Source organism: Microtus pennsylvanicus, chromosome 21, assembly GCF_037038515.1.
Source record: "Microtus pennsylvanicus isolate mMicPen1 chromosome 21, mMicPen1.hap1, whole genome shotgun sequence".
NCBI classification, from domain to species: domain Eukaryota; kingdom Metazoa; phylum Chordata; class Mammalia; order Rodentia; family Cricetidae; genus Microtus; species Microtus pennsylvanicus.
This window is the reverse complement of record NC_134599.1, coordinates 35275093-35296878: the sequence shown is the minus strand read 5'-3', so window position 1 is coordinate 35296878 and position 21786 is coordinate 35275093. Positions and strand designations below refer to the sequence as shown.

The 21786-nt window shown below is 42.5% G+C and overlaps 2 protein-coding genes across 3 annotated transcripts in view; both read left to right on the top strand.

Annotated features, from left to right (window-relative positions):
* Positions 1–1059: 1059 nt before the first annotated feature.
* Calm2 (calmodulin 2) lies at positions 1060–13660 on the top strand. Of its 2 annotated transcripts, none has more exons than XM_075954977.1 (6): positions 1060–1446; positions 6035–6065; positions 11321–11464; positions 11548–11654; positions 12151–12286; positions 13012–13660. In XM_075954977.1, exons 1-6 carry the CDS (start codon positions 1444–1446, stop codon positions 13038–13040), a joined length of 450 nt encoding a protein of 149 aa, XP_075811092.1. In that variant the 5' UTR covers positions 1060–1443; the 3' UTR covers positions 13041–13660. The 2 variants fall into 2 exon arrangements, with proteins under 2 accessions (XP_075811092.1, XP_075811091.1); XM_075954976.1 differs by lacking the exon at positions 1060–1446 and adding an exon at positions 1576–1599.
* A 5345-nt stretch (positions 13661–19005) lies between these two features.
* Positions 19006–21786, top strand: part of Stpg4 (sperm-tail PG-rich repeat containing 4) — a 55886-nt gene continuing 53105 nt past the window's right edge. Inside the window, exons 1-2 of the mRNA XM_075955663.1 lie at positions 19006–19092; positions 20782–20841. Of these exons, the coding sequence (XP_075811778.1) occupies positions 19006–19092; positions 20782–20841 (147 nt within the window). The remainder of the gene's footprint in view (positions 19093–20781; positions 20842–21786) is intronic.

The following is a 21786-nucleotide window of genomic DNA, read 5'->3' as shown; positions in this document are numbered from 1 at the left end:
GCAAGGACAACAGAAACAGCTGAGTTGTTTTCTTTCCTCCATTGAGTGGGCATTCCTTTGAAAGGGTCTCAAGTTTGTCAAAGCTCATTAGAAGGCCACTTACTGTCTGATTTGTGTGATCGAAAGAGGGCCCAACTCTGGCTTCGGTTAAAAATATGTTTAAAGGTGTGAGGGAACACTTAGTTTGGGTGACGGAGGTTAAAGTCAGCTCAAGCTCTCAAAGTGAGTGCAGGTATCTGCTAGCATGGAAATGTTCTTGCCGAATAGGAAACGATTGCAAAGGCAGGTTTCTGTTCAGTGGGTCAGCTTTCGTTGTGGCTTGACTTCTTAAAAATATGTGTTCTTTAGGTTTCGAGGGTCTGCGTGGATGTGTGGGGCTTTTGTTTTTTTGGGGGGAAGTTCTTTCTGACTTCGCCATCTTCGGAATTCTTTTGGGGCCGTGGTTGAGCTATCAATCTCCTCTGGGCACTGTATTTTGAGTGTTAGACCCTTATTTCCACTTCAACTTCCTGCATCCTTTCCCGGACTGTCTACTTTGGGCTTCTGATTTCAAAGGGGCTACTTGGGGAGACCCGCAGCACAAGCTCTCAGATACTCTGGGTCTCAGTGGCTTTCTAATAAATTACCGCAGGGCAAGGAAAGCAAAGGGGAAGCATAAACGGAAGCCCCTCTCGGATTAGTCTGTCAGCTGAGCTGCATGGATCTGCACCACCATGAAACGGAAAATGAGCGGCTTTCACGAGGCAGCAACACTGAGAAGTTGGGCGCCTGGTGGGCGTTTACGGGGCGGGGGGGGGTCCCTCAGCTTTATTTATTTATTGGCTTAGCTTGGTTTCGTCGACACCTCCATGCGGGGCGGGAAGGTGTGTATGTGCCTGTGGCTGGGAGGACCGAGTGGAGGAAGGTCCTTCAGCCAAGCGCAGAGCGAGCCACGCTGCCGCCTGGCGCAGTTGCCAGGACAGCGCGGCCCGAGCAGCAACAGCAGAAGCAGCACCGGCTGCGAGAGCAAGTGACGCATTGCAGGTACAAACCAGCCAATCAGAAGCTAGCTCAACGACTATCGGCGTGCCCCTTCCCTCCGCGGTGCTCCTCCGCGCCGCAAAGTAGCGCCTCCCAGGCGCCATTCCCCCGGCCTTCTAACGGCTTGCCTGGCAAAGAAGCCCACTTACGTCATCCGTTCCCCTGCTCCCCTTTATAATCTTGCCTGGTCTGCCAAGTGACTGTGGTGAAAGGGGGTCTCCCGGAGAGTCCGGGAGGGGGGGCGGGGGAGGGGGCTAGCCGGGACTCGTTCGCTATGTTCCGTTATCTGGCGTGAGGCGGAGGGATCTGGCGGAGGGAGGTGTTTATGAGGAGCTGGGGGCAGAGGCGGAGAATTAGTCCGAGCGGAGCGTGCGAGCTGAGTGGTTGTGTGGTCGCGTCTCGGAAACCCGTAGCCCTTGCAGCATGGTGAGTGCGTAGCCGAGCTGCCGGTGGGGAAAAGATGCTGAAGTCGATTGACTAGAGAGGGGACCTTCCCTTCCTGACACCCTCGAGGAGCCGACTTCGCCAGACGGATGGCGCAAAAGAGGCCAGGGGGGCCCTGCGGCGGTTATGTCGCAGGTGTCCCCCGCTCGGGGTCTCCCGGGTTTCCTGAGTCGGGGGACCGCTGCGGAGCTTGACTGGGGAGGCTCGATCGGGGGGGAAGGGGAGTGCGTGGCGGTGTGGTCCGCGGGGAGACCGTGCGGGCGCGTAGCTGCTAACTGCTCGAAAGGTCAGCCCCGGGGGCCCGGATTCAAACCGCCAACGGCCACCACCGAGCGCGGGCGCCAGGAAGCGCCTTTGTCCGCCCGGCCGCCATGCGTCGAGGGTGGGGGGAGGGCGGGAGGGGAGCGCGGGGCCCCGGGGCGAGCGGGCGCCGTTAGCCCGCATCCCCGCGAGGAGAAGCGAGCCGGGCCGGGGGCGAGCTGTGTGGGTCGAGCCGGTGCGGGGAGCAGCCTTGGGGAGCCGGGGGGGAGGGCGGGCGCGCGGAGCCGGGAGCCGCCGCCCGGCTCGGCTCGCGCCCCAGCTGCTGCGCTGGCACCTGCAGGACTGCGGAGGTCTGGGCGGCCCGCGGCGCTGCGGGGATGGACGGGGGAGGGGGGCCCTGCAGCTTTCCCCCTCCCCCCGCCCGCAGTGCTGCTTGTTCTCCATCTGGTGCTGTCTTCCAGCACCAGACGATGTTTTTTTTTTAATTGTTTATTTAGTATTTTACTATTTTTTAGTTTATCGACGAAGAAAGCCAGCTTTTCGCCCGAAAGTCGGGCGCCCTCTCCAAATAACACAGCTCGTAAAGCAAAAGCAACCAACTTCAGTTAGGGTCTCCAAGGCGTTTTCCACCTACAGCCGAAGCAAGCTGGTGAAAGTGTTAAAGTAGCAATTTAAGGGGCGAGTCGCTAAATTCTTGAGTGCTCAGGTGCACTCCGGTTCACCTCGACCACACGCGGCGTTCCTTGAAAACGACTGCTGTTCGGTGTCGAAGTTGACGTCCGGTCTTAGTTCTTTTCTACGGTAATACAGTAAAAGAGTATACAGGAAAGCAGCCGATTTTAGAAAGGATTTAAAAAAAATAATGCTGGAACCTCCTGTTTCCTGTAAAATAAAAATTAACGAAGGCGATAATTTGCAATACTTATTTTACTCCCTCTGCCAAGTGGTTACAGCAATGGGTGTGTCCAGGAGGCAAGGTGACATCTTAAACACTAGTTGGGGATTCCTGCCAACTGAAACCTGTTTGGGTGTGGGGAGAGTTCACCTTGGAGAGAGCTAGCATTCATTTAAGTTTGGTGAATTCTTTGTGTTTTGATATATAACTTATGAATTTTATATGCTGGCTGAGTTTGTTCTCTGTAAGGCGAAATAGGATGTGAATTATAGGCATGTAACAACACTGCGAATTGTTGATTTTAAGTTAGCAAGATATAATTTAAAATTTTATTGGAAAACTATAATTTATATCTTACACTGGTCCTTTTCCTCAGTAAGTTTTTAATAGTTAAATGCATCATTGATGCATTGAGGGTTTCTGTTAAATTAACAATTGTTCTGGCTACTTCATAATTTATAAGACATAGATTGAGGACTCTGATAAAGAGAAAAATTATACTATTGGGACAGTGAATATAGAATTGGTTACAAAGCTCTTGAGTTACACGTAATGTATTTTTATTGAAATTTTTTTTATTGGAAGGAATATGTTTTATTGAGGTCAGGGTGATAAAAGATGTGACGAGGTAGAAAATATTTTGAGTGTATTTAAGTTGTTCCACTAAGCCGAAAATAGTAGAATTTGTTTTGGCTCCATTATAATATAGAAATGTCTAGCTTCAGCTAGAATTTAGGATTTCAGTAAAGATCCTAGTTTTTGTGAAGTTGGTTCCATTGGTTTCTCTTAGTGCCATCTGTCAGAATAAAGACCTTTTTTTCCTACAGAAATAACTTAGACTGGTTTTGATATCAGGTAATGAATAATTCCTATAACTGAAGAAAATATATGAAGCATTTGTTGTGTACATAAGTAGAATTTGAGGAAATGAACAGAATGAAGATGCAGCATTTGTGTTCACTTTAAAGTCCATGGAATCATAAATTTATTCAGATAATTATGCCAGATGTTTTTTAAAAAATTTCAAATCACTTCAGCCTTTTTGAGTGCTATTTAGAACGTGTACCAATGCATTGAGTTCAGGTGACTTTAAAATGCAGATGGATTTCCTGATAAAGATCTACACTGGTGACCCAAAATGCAGGATCTAGTTCAGTAGGTTGGGGTGGGACCTGAAAGTCTATTGGAAATCTCTGGAACGACTACAAGAACAGCAGGAGGGATTACATCAGTGGTTGCAGAAGTAAGAGAGTTAGGACCAGAGAGTCATCTCTCTGGTGAATAGTCTTCACCTTATTGAGATAAACACATGCTAATGAGCTGGTATTTTCCCAAAAGTCTAATTTTGGTTCTAAGAAAATGGCACTCTCCATAGACGGAAGAGAAGTTGGAAAAATTGAGTGCCAGATAGTTCTAAGCTCTTGATTTTAGGAATAAAATTTAAAAGGAATAAAAATTCTAGAACTTACTGGTGAAGTTTATGTTAAAACCTTAAACTCAAGAAAGACTTTTCATGAAACCTTGGAAGCAAAATTGAGAGGTTTTCAAGTTGTCTGAAAAACTTAGTTTCTGTGTGCCTGATTCATTCCATGAAGGTGGTATTTGTGCCAGGTCCTAAGATTGTTTGCTAGGAGACAGGGAGAACCGAACTGGACTGTTTGGGGGCATTAAATTTTGAGTTTGTAAGCCAACTTCAGACTCTTAGAAGATTGACTTACTGTTAGTGTCTTTTGACCCAACCTATTGCAAGTGAAATCCACGTTGTCACTGGCTGCTTTCCTGCACTAATTCATAGCATACATTCCTTCCAATTTCCACACACTACGGTGCCTGCTACACAGTTAAGCTTAACATTTTTAGGCTTAAAATAATTTCAGTTGATTTCACTAGCCTCGTTTTGTTTGTAGGGTGCTACTTGTGCCTTTTGGTTTTAGTTTGTGCAAGTAGATTTTCTTTGCTTCAAGTAACGGGGTGCTCGAGGATTGGTACTTAGGGAAAATACATTTTTTATCTTAGGATCTTGTACACTTGAGCATAACATAATTGATGACATTTCAATTTTAAGTCACCCAACTCCTTGACCCCCCCTTTTTTTTCTCTCCTTAATACTAGGAATTGAACCCAGGACCTAACATGTTTGGCAAACACTGTAGTGATGAGCCTACATCCCTAGCCCTTTTTTGTTTTATTTTTTTCAAAGAGAAATAAATTAATTCCATTTATATTGTGCTTAAATTGAATGTTGCTTTTTAAATTAAGATCTTGCTGAGTAGCCTGGACTGGCCTTCAACTAATGACCATGGTGCCATGAATCAAAATTGTTGAGAAAGAAAATTATCTTTTGGATTCCCTTTCAAATCCTTATGCTGTTCACTAGAGAAATATGTGAGGTCATTCCATATAAAGGTTCAACCCTTCCCCAGGGATCTGTTCACTTAAAACATGAGGGAGCAGGCTGTTTTTCTTCCCTTAACAAGATAATGGAGTAATCATGGTACATTTAACCCCATGTTGGTAGGGATTTTATTTTTGATACCGATCCACCCCCCACCCCGCTGCTCTTGCTGTCCTGGAACTTTCTATGTAGACCAGGCTGGCCTGGACTCAAGAGATAGAGTACAAGCATCTCAAGCAGTCAGAGTCATGTGCACCATTGCCTGGCTTCTTGGTGTGGGATTTTAAATTAGCAGAAGACCACATACTAGGTGTTAGATGTGTGCACAGATGTGTATTTACAGGTGGAGGCTGTAACAAGAAACCTGTGTATTTTGTTTAGAATCTTTGCACTTGCCTGCCAGTCAGGGGAGTAGTAAAAGTGGTGGTGGTGCTTCTCACCCCTTTGCTCCATTAGGTTTGGGAAATCACTTTTGTGTCGGGGTTGTGTTTAACCATTTATGGTAGTGACTTTCCAGTTTGACATTCTTAAGTCATTGAATGGCAGTTTTTAATAATTTGATTTTTAAAAGCTGGCATGGGAGGTTAGTTTAAATTTGGGTAGTCTATGCTAGGTGGTGGCACATGCCTTTAATCCCAGGACCCTGGAGGCAGAGACCAGTGAATTTCTTAAGTTCGAGGCCAGCCTGGTCTACTGAGCTAGTTCCAGGACACCCAGGGATACATAAGAAACCCTGTCTTTCCCCTCCTGCCCAAAGGGTAGTCTAATTGAAAAAGGAAACTGGTTTTATTTTTGTGTTTAAATTTTTAAGTTTCAAATCATTCTGAGATATCTGGCGTAATCTTGGAGTCAGACTTGTTTAGCTATGAATATAAAACCAATGTGTACACATTGTGCCTACCCATTGTGTTCTAGGGATCATTGAACTGAATGAACCTTGAAAGATTTAAAACTTGTTGCTGTAGTTGCTAATTTACATACTTGTAAGTCATTAACCCACCTTTCTGATCTCTTGGTAGGCTGACCAACTGACTGAAGAGCAGATTGCAGGTAAGAAATACCCTGGTGAATTATATCCTTTGGGGTTTATTATAAATTGAATAGCAAAACTCAAGATACTTAGATGAAATAATTGACTTTGATATATGTCATGAATGGTAATAAATTGAATGTATTATAAATACAATAATTAGTCCTGCTTTGTTAGGTGTGACTGTGTGTGTGTGTATGGAGGGAAGGAGGGAGAGAGAGAGAGAGAGAGAATAGATACCAGCTGCTGGTGGTGGGTTTTCTTATTTTTTGTGTTGTTGTTTACTATCACCCAACAGGCATGAAACTTCAAGTCGGTTACCATATAAGGGGGGAGCGGTGTATGTACAGTAACTAAATTACATTGAAATATAGTCAGAAAAAATGAACATTGAATTTACACGGACTTTAAATTAGTTGGTGTTTTTTTCATTTGGGTTAAATACAGATTAAGCAGCCCCTTATGTCTACAAGACTGGTTCTCCAGAATCCAAAACTTGAGTGCTAACATGCCATGATTGTGTATTCTACCTCATCCACAGATGGGTTGTGGTCAGAATGACAAGACACTATATAAAAAGGGACTTCTAGTGTGTATAAAGGTGTATATGACACAGGAAATACTTTGCAATTGGAAACATTTCTGGTCCCAAGCATTTCAGATACACAATATTCAGTCTGTATAATAGATTGGTGAGTAACCTTTTCCCTAGAGAAACACTTAACAAATATCACTAGTATTCTGGTTCCTTTTCACATTTTCTAACTCTTAGCTTTTACAAATGCCACTGTAGTAATTTGAATTTTGGCTTTAAAAGCCTGACAGCTATTGAGATGAACCTTTTGAAAGGAGTAAATGAATTTAATGCATACAACCCATTGTCTTTATGCTGTATTATTTAACTGGTTTTATTCTGATATTTTGAGATGACTGGCTAATTCTGAAATGTTGTGGAAGTTTGCCAGTTGTGTTCTTTCTGTTTCTGAAAACAAGGTCGGTCCTGTCAGGAAGAATTGGCTGGACTTGAACTCATTTAATTCTGCCTCTTGAATGCAGGGATTATCGGCATCACCACTGTGCTTGGCCTCATAAGATTTGTATCTAATTTAACTGTTTCCGTGTTCCCAATAATTCAGCAGCAGTTTGCTTTCTCCTTCTGGTGCTGGGGATTGGGCCTAGGGCCTTCTGCCTACCTGTGACGCGCTCTGGCACTGAGTTACATCCCTAGCACTTGGATTTTTGAGACAGTTTAACTGTATCATTCAGATTGGTCTTTAGCATCCTATGACCCTTTACCTTCCCCTCTTGAATGTTCTAAGTTTATTCTTTTGAGTTGGTTTTATTGAGGAACTAAAATTTTATAAAGATAAATCCAGGAGCAGGTGGACTAACTGGCTGGTTTTTACAGCCCAGTGCCTACCATATGCTAAGTACTAAATAAATGGCTTTTGAAAGGATAAATTGTATTCTCCAAGCTGTGACACCAAAAGGAATCAGAACACTGCCTACAATCCCAGTGAGGCCCTTCCTCCTCAAGTTCACCGTCTGCTTTAGAGGCACAGTTGTTGTTTTTCCCCTCATAACTGGTAGATTACTGGTGGACAATAATATTTTGGAGTCTTAAGTCACTTGTCTTTTCAGAAAGAAATGTTGACCAGATGGGGACATATAAGGAAACATTGTATGAACAAATGAAGTTATTTTAATCCTCATACTGTAATAGTCAATACTACAGATTTGGTTAGAAATTCTAACAGTAAATAACTTGGTCTAGAGAAAAAACTACTTGTTCAGGTGAAATAGTTACCCAAGTCAGTGTATATTGCTTTATTAAAGAATACCCCGTCATAGTATGACATCAATAACCAGTTAATTTTGTTACAGCTCTGTCTGTACTTCATTGTTCTACATTCGAAAGACTGGTAGGAAAAGGTACTTTTTTAAAAAATGAAATCTACCTCAATCTTAGACTTTCAAGGTCCAGATTTGATTAAAATAACTTTCTTATCCAATTTATAGTAGTAATTAACATAATGATAAAGATGTGCTATAGAAGATAGCTATGACAGTATTTTTACTGCATGCTCACATTTTAGCTCCTGGATTTGTATTTATTATCATTAATGGGAATTAATACTTATACTAAAATGCATCTATGAGTGTACAGATTGTGCTAGTTTTGAAGATCAAGTGAACTGTAAAAGCAGATGGGATATAAAATATATATTTTGAGATATATCTTAAAGGAGTTGTTCATATCTCTGAGTCTAGCATAAAAATAAGAGTCTTGGGGCTGGAGAGAGAAGGCTCAGTGATTAAGGGCACTGGCTGCTCTTCCACAGAGGACCTGGGTTTAATTCCTAGCACTCACATTGCAACAACTGTCTCTAACCACAGTTCCAGGGAATCCAACACCTCACACAGATATGATTGCAGGAAAAAAAACAATGCACAGAAATTTTTTTTTAAAAAGCTTTCAAGTATTAACAACAAAAGGTGGTGACGGCAGTGCACCCCTTTAATCACAACGCTCAGGAGGATCGCTAGTGAGTTAGCCTGCTGTTATTCTAGGGGAGTTCTAGGACAGCCAAAGCTACACAAAAACCCTATTGAAAAAAAGAATGGAGAGCCTTTAATGTATGACTATAAATTTGGCCTTTAAATAATGTCCTTAGTTCTTTTATTGTATTTGTAAATAGTAGGTATAGCATGGATAATCAATTTTGTTTGAGAAAGGGCCCAGGCTGGTCTCTAGTGCATGATTCTCCTGCCTCCCCAGTGCTGGGATTATAGGTACACAACCACTGTGGGGTGTTTTATGAATGTTTTAAACCTTTGAGATTTAGAATACCTAAACTTAAGCTGTTTCCTACAATTTAGCTTAGTTAAACCATATAACAATAGCTTGGTTGTTCCATCTTAAACACTGGGAATTTATGCACTTACTGATTTTCATAGCCAGATGTATGTAGAAAATGTAGTATAAATAAATACATAATTCTAAATATTGAACTCTTTAATAATTAAGTAGGTGGTAGTTTGTGCCTACACTGATTATTTGTGAAAAGGCACTTAGAACTTTAAAAAGTATGTAAATTTAGTGAATTAGTCTTTACCAAATCCTGTTTGTAGGTAGGGAACACCTTGATTTGTTTAGTAATTAATTAGGTTGATCTAGGTTGGTGCTGTGTACAATTACTCAATTATTGCAGTCAGTTCCTAAGCCCTGATTGATAGTAGATGGGTTCCTCAGGAAATAGTAATATTTAAATGAACTAGAAGTGTCTGTGCTTGGAGAGACTCACTAGAGTACAAAGAAGTCAGCGATGCCTAATCTAAATAAGAAGCTGAACAATTGTTCTATGCTGAAGAAAGTAACTTGCCTTTCCAAAAAGGTTATAGTATCTGGTAATTGTGGGTAATTTTCAGAAAAGAACCCAATTAAGCATTTTAATATTATAAGCAAAAGATGAGTGGAACTTTAAACCAAAATACTAGTTACAGAAGAGGAAAAAAGAATGAGTAGCATTTAATACAACTTATTTATAGGCTTCAATTGAAGCGACTTCCCTGGAGTTGCTGAGGATTATAGATAGGATTTATTTATTACATATCTTGTTAGCCAAGGGGAAGCTGTTTTATTGGGCAGTCAGAAAGGTGAGTTAGATGCAGGTCTTTGCTGTAAGTGGGCATAGATGAAATGACCAGGGAGTAAAAGGATAAGGCTGGTAGCATTTGACCATAAAATGAGACAAAAACCTGAGCCTTGTTAATGTAGGGTGGGAAAAAAATCAAAATGCTCTTCTGGAAGCCAAGAGAGTTTTGAACTTTGACCTCTCATTTGGATGGATGTTAAGCTGGTTGAAGTTCAGTTGGTGCATTTGTGTTGCAAGTACTGTCAGTAAGGGGCTGATTGAGAGCGTGGGTGTGAGTAGTGCTGCTCCAGCTTAAAGTGACCATGTGTGTCCGTGGACAGTCAGTGGAGATAGAGGTGTGTCTGGAGATGTGCGAACTAGAATTGGAAAGTACAAACTGGGACAGAAATAGACAAGCATTGCACTGTGCCATCTCTTAAACATCTTCATGGAGCAGAGTTTAATGTACTTAGAAAATACCTGACTTGTAGAGGAGTGGCTTTTTTTAGTATCCATTGGTATGACCTTGGGAGTACTATATTTAAATTTATTAATTTCCCACCAGAAGATAAAATTGCTGTTCAACATCTTTCCTGAAATGTTTGATTTAGAAGGAACATAATTACAACTTCATGACCTTAAAGTCTTTGAATGAAGAATTTCACTTTTATAAGCTTGAAGTTTTCTATTCAAAATTGCCTCTGTTCTCCATAGTACTCCACTTAGATTGAAGTGGACTTTAATAGCTTGATTGGCTCATTTTTTTTATAATTTATTTTTATTTTGTGTGCATTGGCGTTTGGCCTACCTTTATTGTCTATAAGGGTGTCAGGTTCTCTGGAACTGGAGTTACAGACAGTTGTGAGTTGCCATGTGGGTGCTGGGAATTGAACTGGGTCCTGGAAAAGCAGGTAGGGCTCTTACCCGCTGAGCCATCTCTCCAGCCCCATTCGACTCATTACTAACATTGTTGGATGGTAGGCCTTTCTTGCTGCTAGAAAACTGACCCAGTTCATTGTTTTAGATGTTCTTGCTTTGAATTTAAAGAGAAAATGATTATAAAATTTGAAATTTTATATTTATGAACATGTATGTCAGTGGACATATAGTGGACATGTAGGTGTGTCTAGAGATGAAATTAGAAAGTATAAATCGGGGCAGAGATAGACAAGCATTGATACCATTTTTTTAAACACTTCCATTGATTTTAGACATAGCTTTAACCTTTGAAGTGACCTCTAAACACATGTCTGTATATTGTATTTCCTGAGATTTTTAAATCTCTGGTAGCTCAACGTGAACACAGTGGTCTGTTTGACCAAAGATTTTTGACAGACTATCACAAGGTATTTCCACCTGACTTGTTAGGAATCAAAGCTTCATTTGAAATGCTGTATATTTTTTCTTTTCTGAAGAGTTAGTACTTTTTTGAGACAGGGTTTCTCTGTGTAGCCTTGGCTGTCCTGGAACTTGATTTGTAGTCCAGGCTGACCTCAAACTCAGATCCTCCTGCTTCTGCCTCCCCAGTGCTGGGATTAAAGGCGTGCGCTGCAGCCACCACCACCTGATGAGTTAGTACATCTTATGGGGAAGTGTTTTTTTTTAATCTGCACGTTTGGATTTTTTGGTCTTCCTGACAGAATTCAAAGAAGCCTTTTCACTATTTGACAAGGACGGTGATGGGACTATAACAACAAAGGAGCTGGGGACTGTGATGAGGTCTCTTGGGCAGAACCCCACAGAAGCAGAGCTACAGGACATGATTAATGAAGTAGATGCAGATGGTAAGTCTTCAATTTAGGGGGTGTGGAAGGTGCGTTGCAGAGGTGTTGACATTCTAGTTCATGTTTGTACAAATGATTTTCAGGTAATGGCACAATTGACTTCCCTGAATTTTTGACAATGATGGCAAGAAAAATGAAAGATACAGACAGTGAAGAGGAAATTAGAGAAGCATTCCGCGTGTTTGATAAGGTAAAGTTCAAGGAATGAATGGAGAGAATGAAATGGAGCTAATGGGACCTACATGTATTCTTTGAAGATGGCTTTTCTGATGACTTCAGCCAACAGAAGTGTCAGGCTCTTAAGAATTGAGTGTGAATTTGGGTTTCCAAGTCATGACTCTCCTTGCAAAGGATACATTATGTGCCTTTGGATTATAGGGACATCCTTCTTAATGACATTTATAGACCAACTAAGCATGGATTCTCTTCACTTTATGTGAATAGTCTACCTTCCCCCACCCTCAAATAGGGTTTCTCTGTAGTCCCGACTGTCCTAGAACTAACTCGCTTTGTAGATCAGGCTGGCCTTGAACTCACAAAGATCCACCAGCCTTTGCCTCCTAAATGCTGGGATTAAAGGCATGCACCACTACCACCCCCAATTTATGTGATTTTTCAAAAATGAAATCATTGGTTAATACTGCAATTCAAATATCACTCAGACATTTATTCCTACGTTTTTGTAGGATGGCAATGGCTATATCAGTGCAGCAGAGCTTCGTCACGTGATGACAAACCTTGGAGAGAAGCTGACAGATGAAGAGGTTGATGAAATGATCAGGGAAGCAGATATTGATGGTGACGGGCAGGTAAACTATGAAGGTGAGTCACAATTGCTCCATACTTCAGATTGCTGGAGGTGTTACATAGCTAAAAATCAGTAATCTTCACCTCCCAAAATTTGGGTGCTAAAATAGTTTTCACTAAATTTTATCATTTAAAATACTTGCCAACAAGACTACATCACTCACCTACGAACTCAGAGTGTCAATTCTACACCTGCACCTAGGAAATTGACCGGAACTGTACAGTTTCTTTAGAAGGTAGAGGGATAATTTTACTGTGGATTCCCTAAAATAAAATTAATAGACTTTGTATCTGACTAGATTCTTTTTTTTCTTTCTGACTCCTGTCTGAAAGTGTCTGAAGTCAAAAGTATCTAAGGCCACTTGGAACTTGAGGACGCCCATTTTAGGGAGTGCAGCTTTAGACATGGACTCTAGGGAATTGATTTTTATAAAATAGTTACAATATTGACTGCTGACCCAGCAGATACAGAATTCAAGTCTAAACCAAGCCAAGGTTCTCCCATCAAGTATATTCTGGGCAAGCATTCCACCAGTGAGCTCTGTCCATAGGCCTAATGGCAATGGTCTCATGTTTAAGGATCCCAAATACAGTGATTTATGAAGTTCCAGCTTTGGCCACAAACTGCCTTTCTTGTTTCTGTGTTTCCAGAAAAGGAGTAGAAAACGCAGAGTTTAGTAGTTATGATTGCTTATGTCCTTTGTCTTTGACTCATAATTTTGTGTTTCTTATTTTTTCAGAGTTTGTACAAATGATGACAGCAAAGTGAAGACATTGTACAGAATGTGTTAAATTTCTTGTACAAAATTGTTTATTTGCCTTTTCTTTGTTTGTAACTTATCTGTAAAAGGTTTCCCCCTACTGTCAAAAAATATGCATGTATAGTAATTAGGATTTCATTCCTCCATGTTTTCTTCCCTTATCTTCTGTCATTGTCCTTAAACCTTATTTTAGAAAATTGATCAAGTAACATGTTGCATGTGGCTTACTCTGGATATATCCAAGCCCTTCTGCACATCTAAACTTAGATGGAGTTGGTCAAATGAGGGAACATCTGGGTTATGCCTTTTTAAAGTAGTTTTTAGGAACTGTCAGCATGTTATTGTTGAAGTGTGGAGTTGTAACTCTGCGTGGACTGTGGACAGTCAACCATATGTTCTTCAAAGTTGCACTATTGCAAAACGGGTGTTTTATCCAGGTACTCGTACACTATTTTTTTGTACTGCTGGTATTGTACCAGAAACATTTTCTTTTATTGTTACTTGCTTTTTAAACTTTGTTTAGCCACTTAAAAATCTGCTTATGGCACAATTTGCCTCAAATCCATTCCAAGTTGTATATTTGTTTTCCAATAAAAAAAATGACAATTTACCCAATTGTTGCTCTGAATCTGAGTGATTTAATGCCTGTTGGTGTAATAATTCTGGGACAACTGTGGAATTGCTTTCTCCTTGTGTAATTCATCTGTCTTTTGAGATGGATTCTTGCTAGAAAATGCTTCTCTGCCTTGCTCTTAGAAAGATTATGGCTTGGCGTAGTGGCACCTCCTTTAATTCCAGCACTTGGGAGGCAGAGGCAGGTGGATCTAAGAATTCAGGAGCCAGCCTGGTCTCCACAGCGAGACTTGTTTCCGAGAAGAAAAAAGAAAAAATTCCTTTTGTAAGGAATTGGCATATGCACATATTTAGTGTTTACCATCTTTTTTAATTTAAAAGTTTTGGATTTGTGTGAGTGTTTTTGCGGTTATATGCACCATGTGTGCCTGCTGCCCTCAATGGTGAGAAGAGAGCACCAGACCCCCAGAAGTAGAGTCACAGATGGCTGTGCACCACCATGTGGGTGATGGGAACCAAATCTGGGTCCTCTGCCAGAGCAGCAAGTGCTCTTAACTGCTGAACCAGCTAACTATTTTGCCTTGCTTCTGCCTCCCACTGTAACTAGTGGGAGGACATTGATGACCTTTGTTTCTTAGTTTGTCAGTAAGCTCTAACCAGGGAAGTCTCAGCTGTGATTGCTTATCTGCCCGCAACGTGGTCTACCAAAAGGGTCTAAGATAAGCAGCTAACTAAACTGTGCTTTAGATTTTGCTTGCTTCTCCCGTTGCTTTCTCTGTAATTAAGCTCAAAATGTGGTTTATCAAGGTTTTTCTTGTCTAAGTGCCTTTAAAATACCTAATTCCATAGCAAACCAGAGCAAAGATTGAAACACTGAGTGTAGCTGGTACCTGCTTATTGTGGCCCCCAGGTTTTGGGACTGCCCCAGAGGGTGGGGCATCTTTTTACACAGTGGAGTCACTGCCTCATGCTCTAGAGGGAGGGAGGGAAGTTAGACCCTGCTGACTGCTGGTCCTATTGTCAGGTGTGAGAGCTTTGTTGAAATAGGTATTCACTTGTGAGTTTTCACTGGGTGGTAGAGTCTAGCCTCTAGCAGTATTTCTGCCTGGAACATACTTTCTTAGGTGTTAAAAGGGTGTTGATACCACTGATTTTCAGGTCTGTTATCTGAGTTCTAGTTAACTGACCTGTGAGATGCCATTGCGGCATCTAACCTTTGGAAAATGGCCAACACTCTTTGAGCATAGTGTCTGGTCTTTTGGCTAAAGTGCTCAGCCAGTGGTAGCAGGTGCTGCTGGAAAAGGAGAACCTGAAATTAATGGGATTTCTCCAGGTAACAATCTGGAAGGTCAAATTAATACCAAGATACAGATAACCAAGAATAAGGTTAAAGGGAGAATACCGTGGGGGTTGGGGGGGAAGGAGGGAGAGCATGCGCACACTCACACTAGCTGGACTGAGACTTAGCCTTTGCAGTCTCAGGGTTGAAATTACAGGCAGGTATGTGCCACCACTTCTGGTGTTCCTTTCCCCAGTGCTGGGAATCAGTGCTATGGAGCTACAACCCCAGCCCACCTGTGCCCTAGTTTTTAGTAGATTTGTGTTACAGACTGCAGAAGACAGAAAAGAGGTATTCTGATTTTGTCGAAGGATATTGATGTATAGAACAGATTGTTTCTGTGATCTCGGCTGTTCAAATCTCCGGAACTACTTTGTAAGCAATCATATTTGAACCCAGGGCTATGATTTTAAACTCTCTCCAAGTCTCTACCATGCTACTAGTTTTAGTTTAGCAGGATTATGATAGTAGTTAATTCTTTGTTTTTTTTTTTTTTTTTTTGGTTTTTTGAGACAGGGTTTCTCTGTGGCTTTGGAGCCTGTCCTGGAACTAGCTCTGTAGACCAGGCTGGTCTCGAACTCACAGAGATCCGCCTACCTCTGCCTCCCCATATGTTTGCTCTCAGATTTCTTCCAGTAAAGCACTTTAAAAAAGGAATGGCAGGCGTGTCTGCCTCTCTTGCATGCAGTACCTGTGGAGGCCAGAAGATGTCAGGTGCCCTGGAGCTGAAGTTAACAGTTTCTGCACCGTGGGTGCTGGGAACCAAACGTGGGCCATCTGCAAAAGCAACAAGTGCTTTTAATAGTGAGCGGACTCTGAGATTTGGGAAATCACTTCTGTGTCAGGATGTTTTGTTTAACCATTTATAGTAGTGTTTTTTCAATTTGACATTCTTAAATTCATTGAATGGCAGTTTTTAGTAGTTGCATTTTTAAAAGCAGCCATGGGAAGCTAGTTTAAATTTGGGTTGGTCTAACTGAAAAAAAGAAAACTGGTTATATTGGATTTTGTGGCTTAGAATAACAACCCTACCAGAAAGACAATTATCATATGTACTCACTCATAAGTGGTTTTTTAAACATAAAGCAAAGAAATCAGCCTACAATTCACAATCCCAGAGAACATAGACAACAATGAGGACCCTAAGAGAGACATACATGGATCTAATCTACATGGGAAGTAGAAAAAGATCTGAGTAAATGGGGATCATGGGAGAGGGTTGAAGGGGAGGAGAGAAAGGGAGGAGAGCAAAGTGTATAGTTCAATAAAATCAACTAAAAAAAAAAAAACCCTAAACTTTATTGTGTGTGTGTTGTTTGTTTTTCCAGACAGGGTTTCTCTATGTATCTTTAGAGCCTGTCCTGGAACTCACTCTGTAAACTAGGCTGACCTTAAACTCAGAGATCCGCCTGCCTCCTCCTCTGCGTCCTGAGTGCTGAGATATATTTTAAATTGTGTATATATGTCTTAGGTTTTTTAAAGTTACTTTCAAAACATTCTGAGGTATTTGGCTTAACTTGAAGTCAAACTTTGTTAACCTTCAGAGTTGAAGATTATCTTTGGGAAGTAATGTATTTTGGTAGTCTGATAGCTAACAGGCATTGTTGAGCACTGAACAATGTGTTTCTGTATTAATACCTATTGTTAACCAGGAAAGAACTCGTGGTCCTATATATACAATGGCAGTTGGTTTGTTTCCCCTTTTCAGACTCCTGCTCCTCCACCTCCAAGTTCTCAGTCTCTGTCTCTGCCTCCCAGGCACTCCCCATATCCTGGCTATGTGGTGCTGGAGGTAACCGCAGGGCTGGTGCATGCTACCAAGTCCTCTCCAAGTGAAGTCCCCCCCCCCCCCCCCGGCGATTTTTTTCTTAGCTAGGTTGTTTTACAGTGAAAGTCCTTGAAATCATTGACCCGTGGTGTTTCTATTTTTGAGGCAAACTGCTCTTTTCATCTGAGTGTTCTCTTCACCTAAACACCTCGTGTGTGTTTCCAGACTTCTCTGTACCTCATATTCTTTAGTCTCTAGGGTCTCAGTCCCTAGTCTACTGAGCCAGTTTTACAGGCTCAGCCGAAATAAGAAAGTGAAATGAACACGGGGTGGACTTGATTAACCTGTTACGTTTATTTCCATCTTAGCCATGTAATTCCCATTCATTTTAAACTTGGTTTCTGGTTCTTTTAAAGAATAGTAAATTGAGAGGCCAAGTGTGGTGCAAATGTCTGTAACCTTGGCACTTGGAGGCGTGGAGGCCTGGGCTGCAGGAGACTGACAAGAATCCAGCATTTGGGAGAAATTAAATTAAACTAGTTTCTCCAGGTTGCCAGCAGAGTTGCTGAGGAGCTGGGGCTGGCCGCTGTGCAACAGGTAAACTGCTCCGGCCACAGGAGCCTGGGAGCTAGATCCCAGAACCCACAGGTCAATGAAAGGAGAGACTGGATATCACAAAGATGTCTCCACACGTGCTGTGGACACAATGTCACACGCGCGCACACACAGAAAAGCAAATCTTAAAACAGGCCAAGTTTTTCTTAGTTCCTGTCCTTGGATTGAAATCAATTTTCATTTTAAAATCACAAGATGTTTCAGGAACATCATTTTTTAAAAAATTTCTTTGATGGGTGTTTTTCTTCCATGTATGTCTGTGTACTACGTGTATACCTGGTGCTCCGGGAGACCATTTCCCCTAGAACTAGAGCTACAAACAGAAGTGAGCCTCCTTGTGGGTGCTGGGAACTGAACCCAGTTTCTCTGGAAGAGCAGCCGGTGCTCTTAACCACTGAATCATCTCTCCAGCCATGAACATCAAATTTGAAAGGACCCACTGTTAGGTTGGTACTGAGATATAACTACTCTTATAAATACTTAGGATCCTCTTGTGTTCTGATTCTGTTTTGATGATACTGTTTTTATGTGTGTGCGTGTGTAGCCAACATTTAAGTAGAGGTCCCAGGACAACTTTTGGGACAGGTCTCTGCCCATCATGTGGTTTCAGGGATAGGAAACTCAGATCAGCAGGCTTGGCAGCCTCAAGTACATTTCTCCCCCCTCAGCGCTCTTCTGGCCCTGGGAATATTACTTTAGATCAGTCTATATGTATGAGTGTTTTGTCTGCATGTATGTATGTGTACCACGTGTGTGCTTGGTTCCTGCAGGGTTCAGAGGGAACGGGAGTTACCAGGATGGTTGTGAGCTAGCATGAGTATTGGGAACCCATCTTGGGTTCTCTGGAAAAGCAGCTAAGTTGTCTTAGCTGTGGAGCCGTTTCTCCAAGCCTACACTGAAGTGGTTTTTAGGAAACAATGGAATCCCCTCGCTCCTGAAAGTTGGTGACGGGAAACAGAAACCTCGAGCTGTTGAGGGATTTGAATTCTTTGCAGTCAGTGTGGCCGTGTCCTCGGTCTCCAGATGGAACTAATCAACACCTGCTTGGCAGCATTGCGAGGGTTACCTGAAATGTAACAGATGTGAAGTCCTTGGAACACAGTAGGTCCTCCATAAAAGGAATTAAAGTTGAAAAGTCGTTTTAAAAACTAATCTTTCTGAGAAACCCTGTCTCGAAAAATTAAAATCTTTCTAGGTTAAGAAGCTACAGCCAAGAGAGGCCCCGAGAACAAAAGGCCTAAGAAAGAGAAGGGTGATCTGCTCTCACAGCTGGTGTTCAGGATGGCCCCACCCACCCCGGAAGTGGATGTTAAGGAAGAATGCTCATCTCAAAACTAAACACGCCTACCAGTTTCCCTTTCTAGGATGTGGGATTAGGGTAATTTGTGAGGGAATGGTAGAAACTGTGGGTACCATCAGGTACGGGTAAGCCGGCCTATACACACATACCCACGAGTCAGAGCAACTTCATAGTCCCCGACACTTTATGACACACACGTGACTGTCTCTAAGATGCCCACTGAGCCAACCCAGTGCATCACTTCCCTGTCCCCAACAGTGGAGGTGGACCTGCAGGACTCTGCACCGGTCTTTCACACGCGCAGACTCAGAATCGGCGGGTAGCAGGGGCTCCTAGCAACCGGCTGCCAGCCCGGGCCTGGGGAGAGAGGAGGTCGCAATGGATGAGCCAGCCACCGCTGCCATCAACCCCTCCGAAGTACCAAGAGAAGACCTGGGACACGGAGAGCCACTCCTCGAGGCCTCGGTAGGATAGTCCGCCCGCCCGTTGCGGCCCCCACAGCCTGGTCTCACCGCACCCGGGGCCTTTTCCGCATCCCTACTCCCCGGCCTGTTTGCTGCTTAGTTCTTACCCGGCCTGCACCTGATTTTCTTCTTTTTATTTGATTGTGATTTGATTTTTTTTTCCTGCCGCCTCCCTTACCTTCTTCCTCCATCTTCCTCTTTCTCCACCTCCCTTTTATTTATTTATTTATCTATCTATCTATTTATATTTATTTATTTTCCCCACAACCAGTTGCTTCAGTAGAGCAATTAGATTTCCTGCCCTTTCTCATCTGTTAAAGGATGAACTCTTTGGCAGTTCTACCATATACCAGACGTGGTCCACCCTGCCTCCTACCTGAATACTTTAAAAAGTAAATTTGGGTGAGGGTGTTTAGCGTATCATTTATTTTCTCCTTTAAAGTGAACTTAAAACGATCCGTGGTGGGATTATAGATCACTTGCCTGAGCCAGAGGGACAGCGCCTTTCTCCTGGGCTGGTCCTGTTTCCGCACCTCGCCACACCACACCGGCTCACTTCTCTGCTTCGGAGGAAGATGGGAGAAACCTGTTTAGACCTGCCTGAGAGCATTCTCTGACCGCAAAACGAGCAACTGAAAACCAGCAGGGATTTAATAAAAGAGCATGCTGGGTGGGAAGAGGTTGGCTCAGTTGTATAGAGCGTGGCATATCAACTGTGGGGATTCAGATGTATAGCGTGGTATATGACACCTTGGAAATCCTCTTGTCCTTTAGAGAAACGCACGTTTCATACCAGCACTATAGAACTTGGGAAGCTATTTCAATTAGAAGAACGTGAATTCCATCTATCCTGTTTACCAGTTGTTCATTTTGGTCCATTCTTGCATGAGATAACCCTTACTTCATAGCGAATATTATAAACCGAAAGTAAAGTTTGATGTTTCAGTGATTTGTAATATCACAAAAAAGAAAAACTAAAGAGCTGGGTTCTGGGCACAGTGGGGCTGAATTTAGCAAATGTGGACTCTTCATAAGTCCGTATAGAGTGTTTGCTGCAGAAACCACCAAGGCAGATGAGGTGTTAAAAATAAAACCAACCATTTCTCAAGCAGTGATTTGGTAAGTGTGGTTGTGGGTGTGTGTCTTTCTCTCCTGTCCCTACCCCATCTCGAGACAGGGTCTCACTATGTAGCCCCCTGGCTGGCCTCCAGGCCACTATGCTGACCAGGCTGGCCTAGAACTCACAGGGATCCACCTGCCTCTGTCTCACTGATTAAAGGTGTGCACCACTACCCCTCCACATCCAGCTAGTGCGTATTTTTATATTTCTGTGAGAAAGCACAATACATGAAGATTGGTTGAGCGGCTTTTCCCATGTGCCCTTTAGCCACTGGGCAAAGGAACGGGGGCCTAATATCAATTTTTTAAAAATATCTATTGTTCTTAGAACATCTCCATGAGATAGGGATGCTCATTTTAATTTCACCAAAGAGATTTTAGATACTTAGAATCACTTAATAGCTTAACACTTTAAGGAAATAGTATGGGTGAAATGTATCATCGTGTATCTCTGATTTTCATTAGCTCGGTAGAGGTAATTTAGTTTCTTCAAGGAAATACTTTATCTGTCATATGTAATGTCAAGAGATCACCTTCTAGAGAAATAAGCAGATTTTGTGTTTGCTCATAGAAACAGATCCGGAAGAGTCCATCTCTTGCTAGAGAAGGATGGTGGAGGGTAACATTAACGGTGTGTATATTTCCACTCCTTCCTCTTTAAACTCTTTCTGCTTCTGTTAAGGTTTTACTTGGTCTTCCTTTTTAAGTCAGCAGCGCCCAACACTGAGAACGCCGTCTGTCCAGACCTACACAGCTTACCTTTCCTACTTCTAATTTTAGGATTAGCACATTATGAGAAATTAGCTTTAAGTGTTGGACCAAGTGAGAGTTTAGAAGTCAGGGTTCCTGGTCCTTTACTGGGTCTCCAGGTAAGGCCAACCATGATCTTATGGTCTCTTCACATCCAGTGTGAGGGATTTGGCTTCCGATTGTATCACTTATGACAGAGAAGCCAGTTTGTTAACATTGTGTTCTTAGTTAGGGTTCCCATTACTATGATGAAACACCAGGGCCAAAACTACTTGGGAAAGAAGGGGTTAATTCGGCTTACGCTTCTAGGTAACCGTCCTCATGGAAGTAAGTCAAGGCAAGAATTCAAACAGGGCAGGAACTTGGAGCAGGAACTGATGCGGAGGCCATGGAGGATGCCGCTTACTGACTTGCTCAGCCTGCTTTCTTATAGAACCCAGGACCACCAGCCCAGGGATGGCACCACCGATAATGGGCTGCGTCTTTCCCCATCAATCACTAATTAAGAAAATGCCCTGCACACTGATCTCCAGCCCAATCTTACGGAGGCATTTTCTCAACTGAGGCACCTTCCTTTCTAGCTTGTGTCAAGCTGATTGAAGGCTAGCCAGCACAGGTGCTCAGGGTGTAAAGGGCATAAAAACAAGCTGGCAGCGTGTGAAAGAATGGCCAGTTCAGCTTTCTCGAGGGGCAGTTTCTGTATTGAGGGTGTTTTCTATCAAAATGCTTCAACAATAGAGGTAAATTCCAACTGAATTAATTTTAAGAGAAGAATTGGGATGAGCTGGAAAGATAGCCATAGGAGAGCAGGAACTGAAACTTCAGA

Coding starts and splice junctions, on each gene's coding strand:
- Calm2 (XM_075954976.1), top strand. Junction 11,465..11,547: donor TAATGAAGTAGATGCAGATG/GTAAGTCTTCAA, acceptor AATGATTTTCAG/GTAATGGCACAATTGACTTC. Junction 12,287..13,011: donor CGGGCAGGTAAACTATGAAG/GTGAGTCACAAT, acceptor TTATTTTTTCAG/AGTTTGTACAAATGATGACA.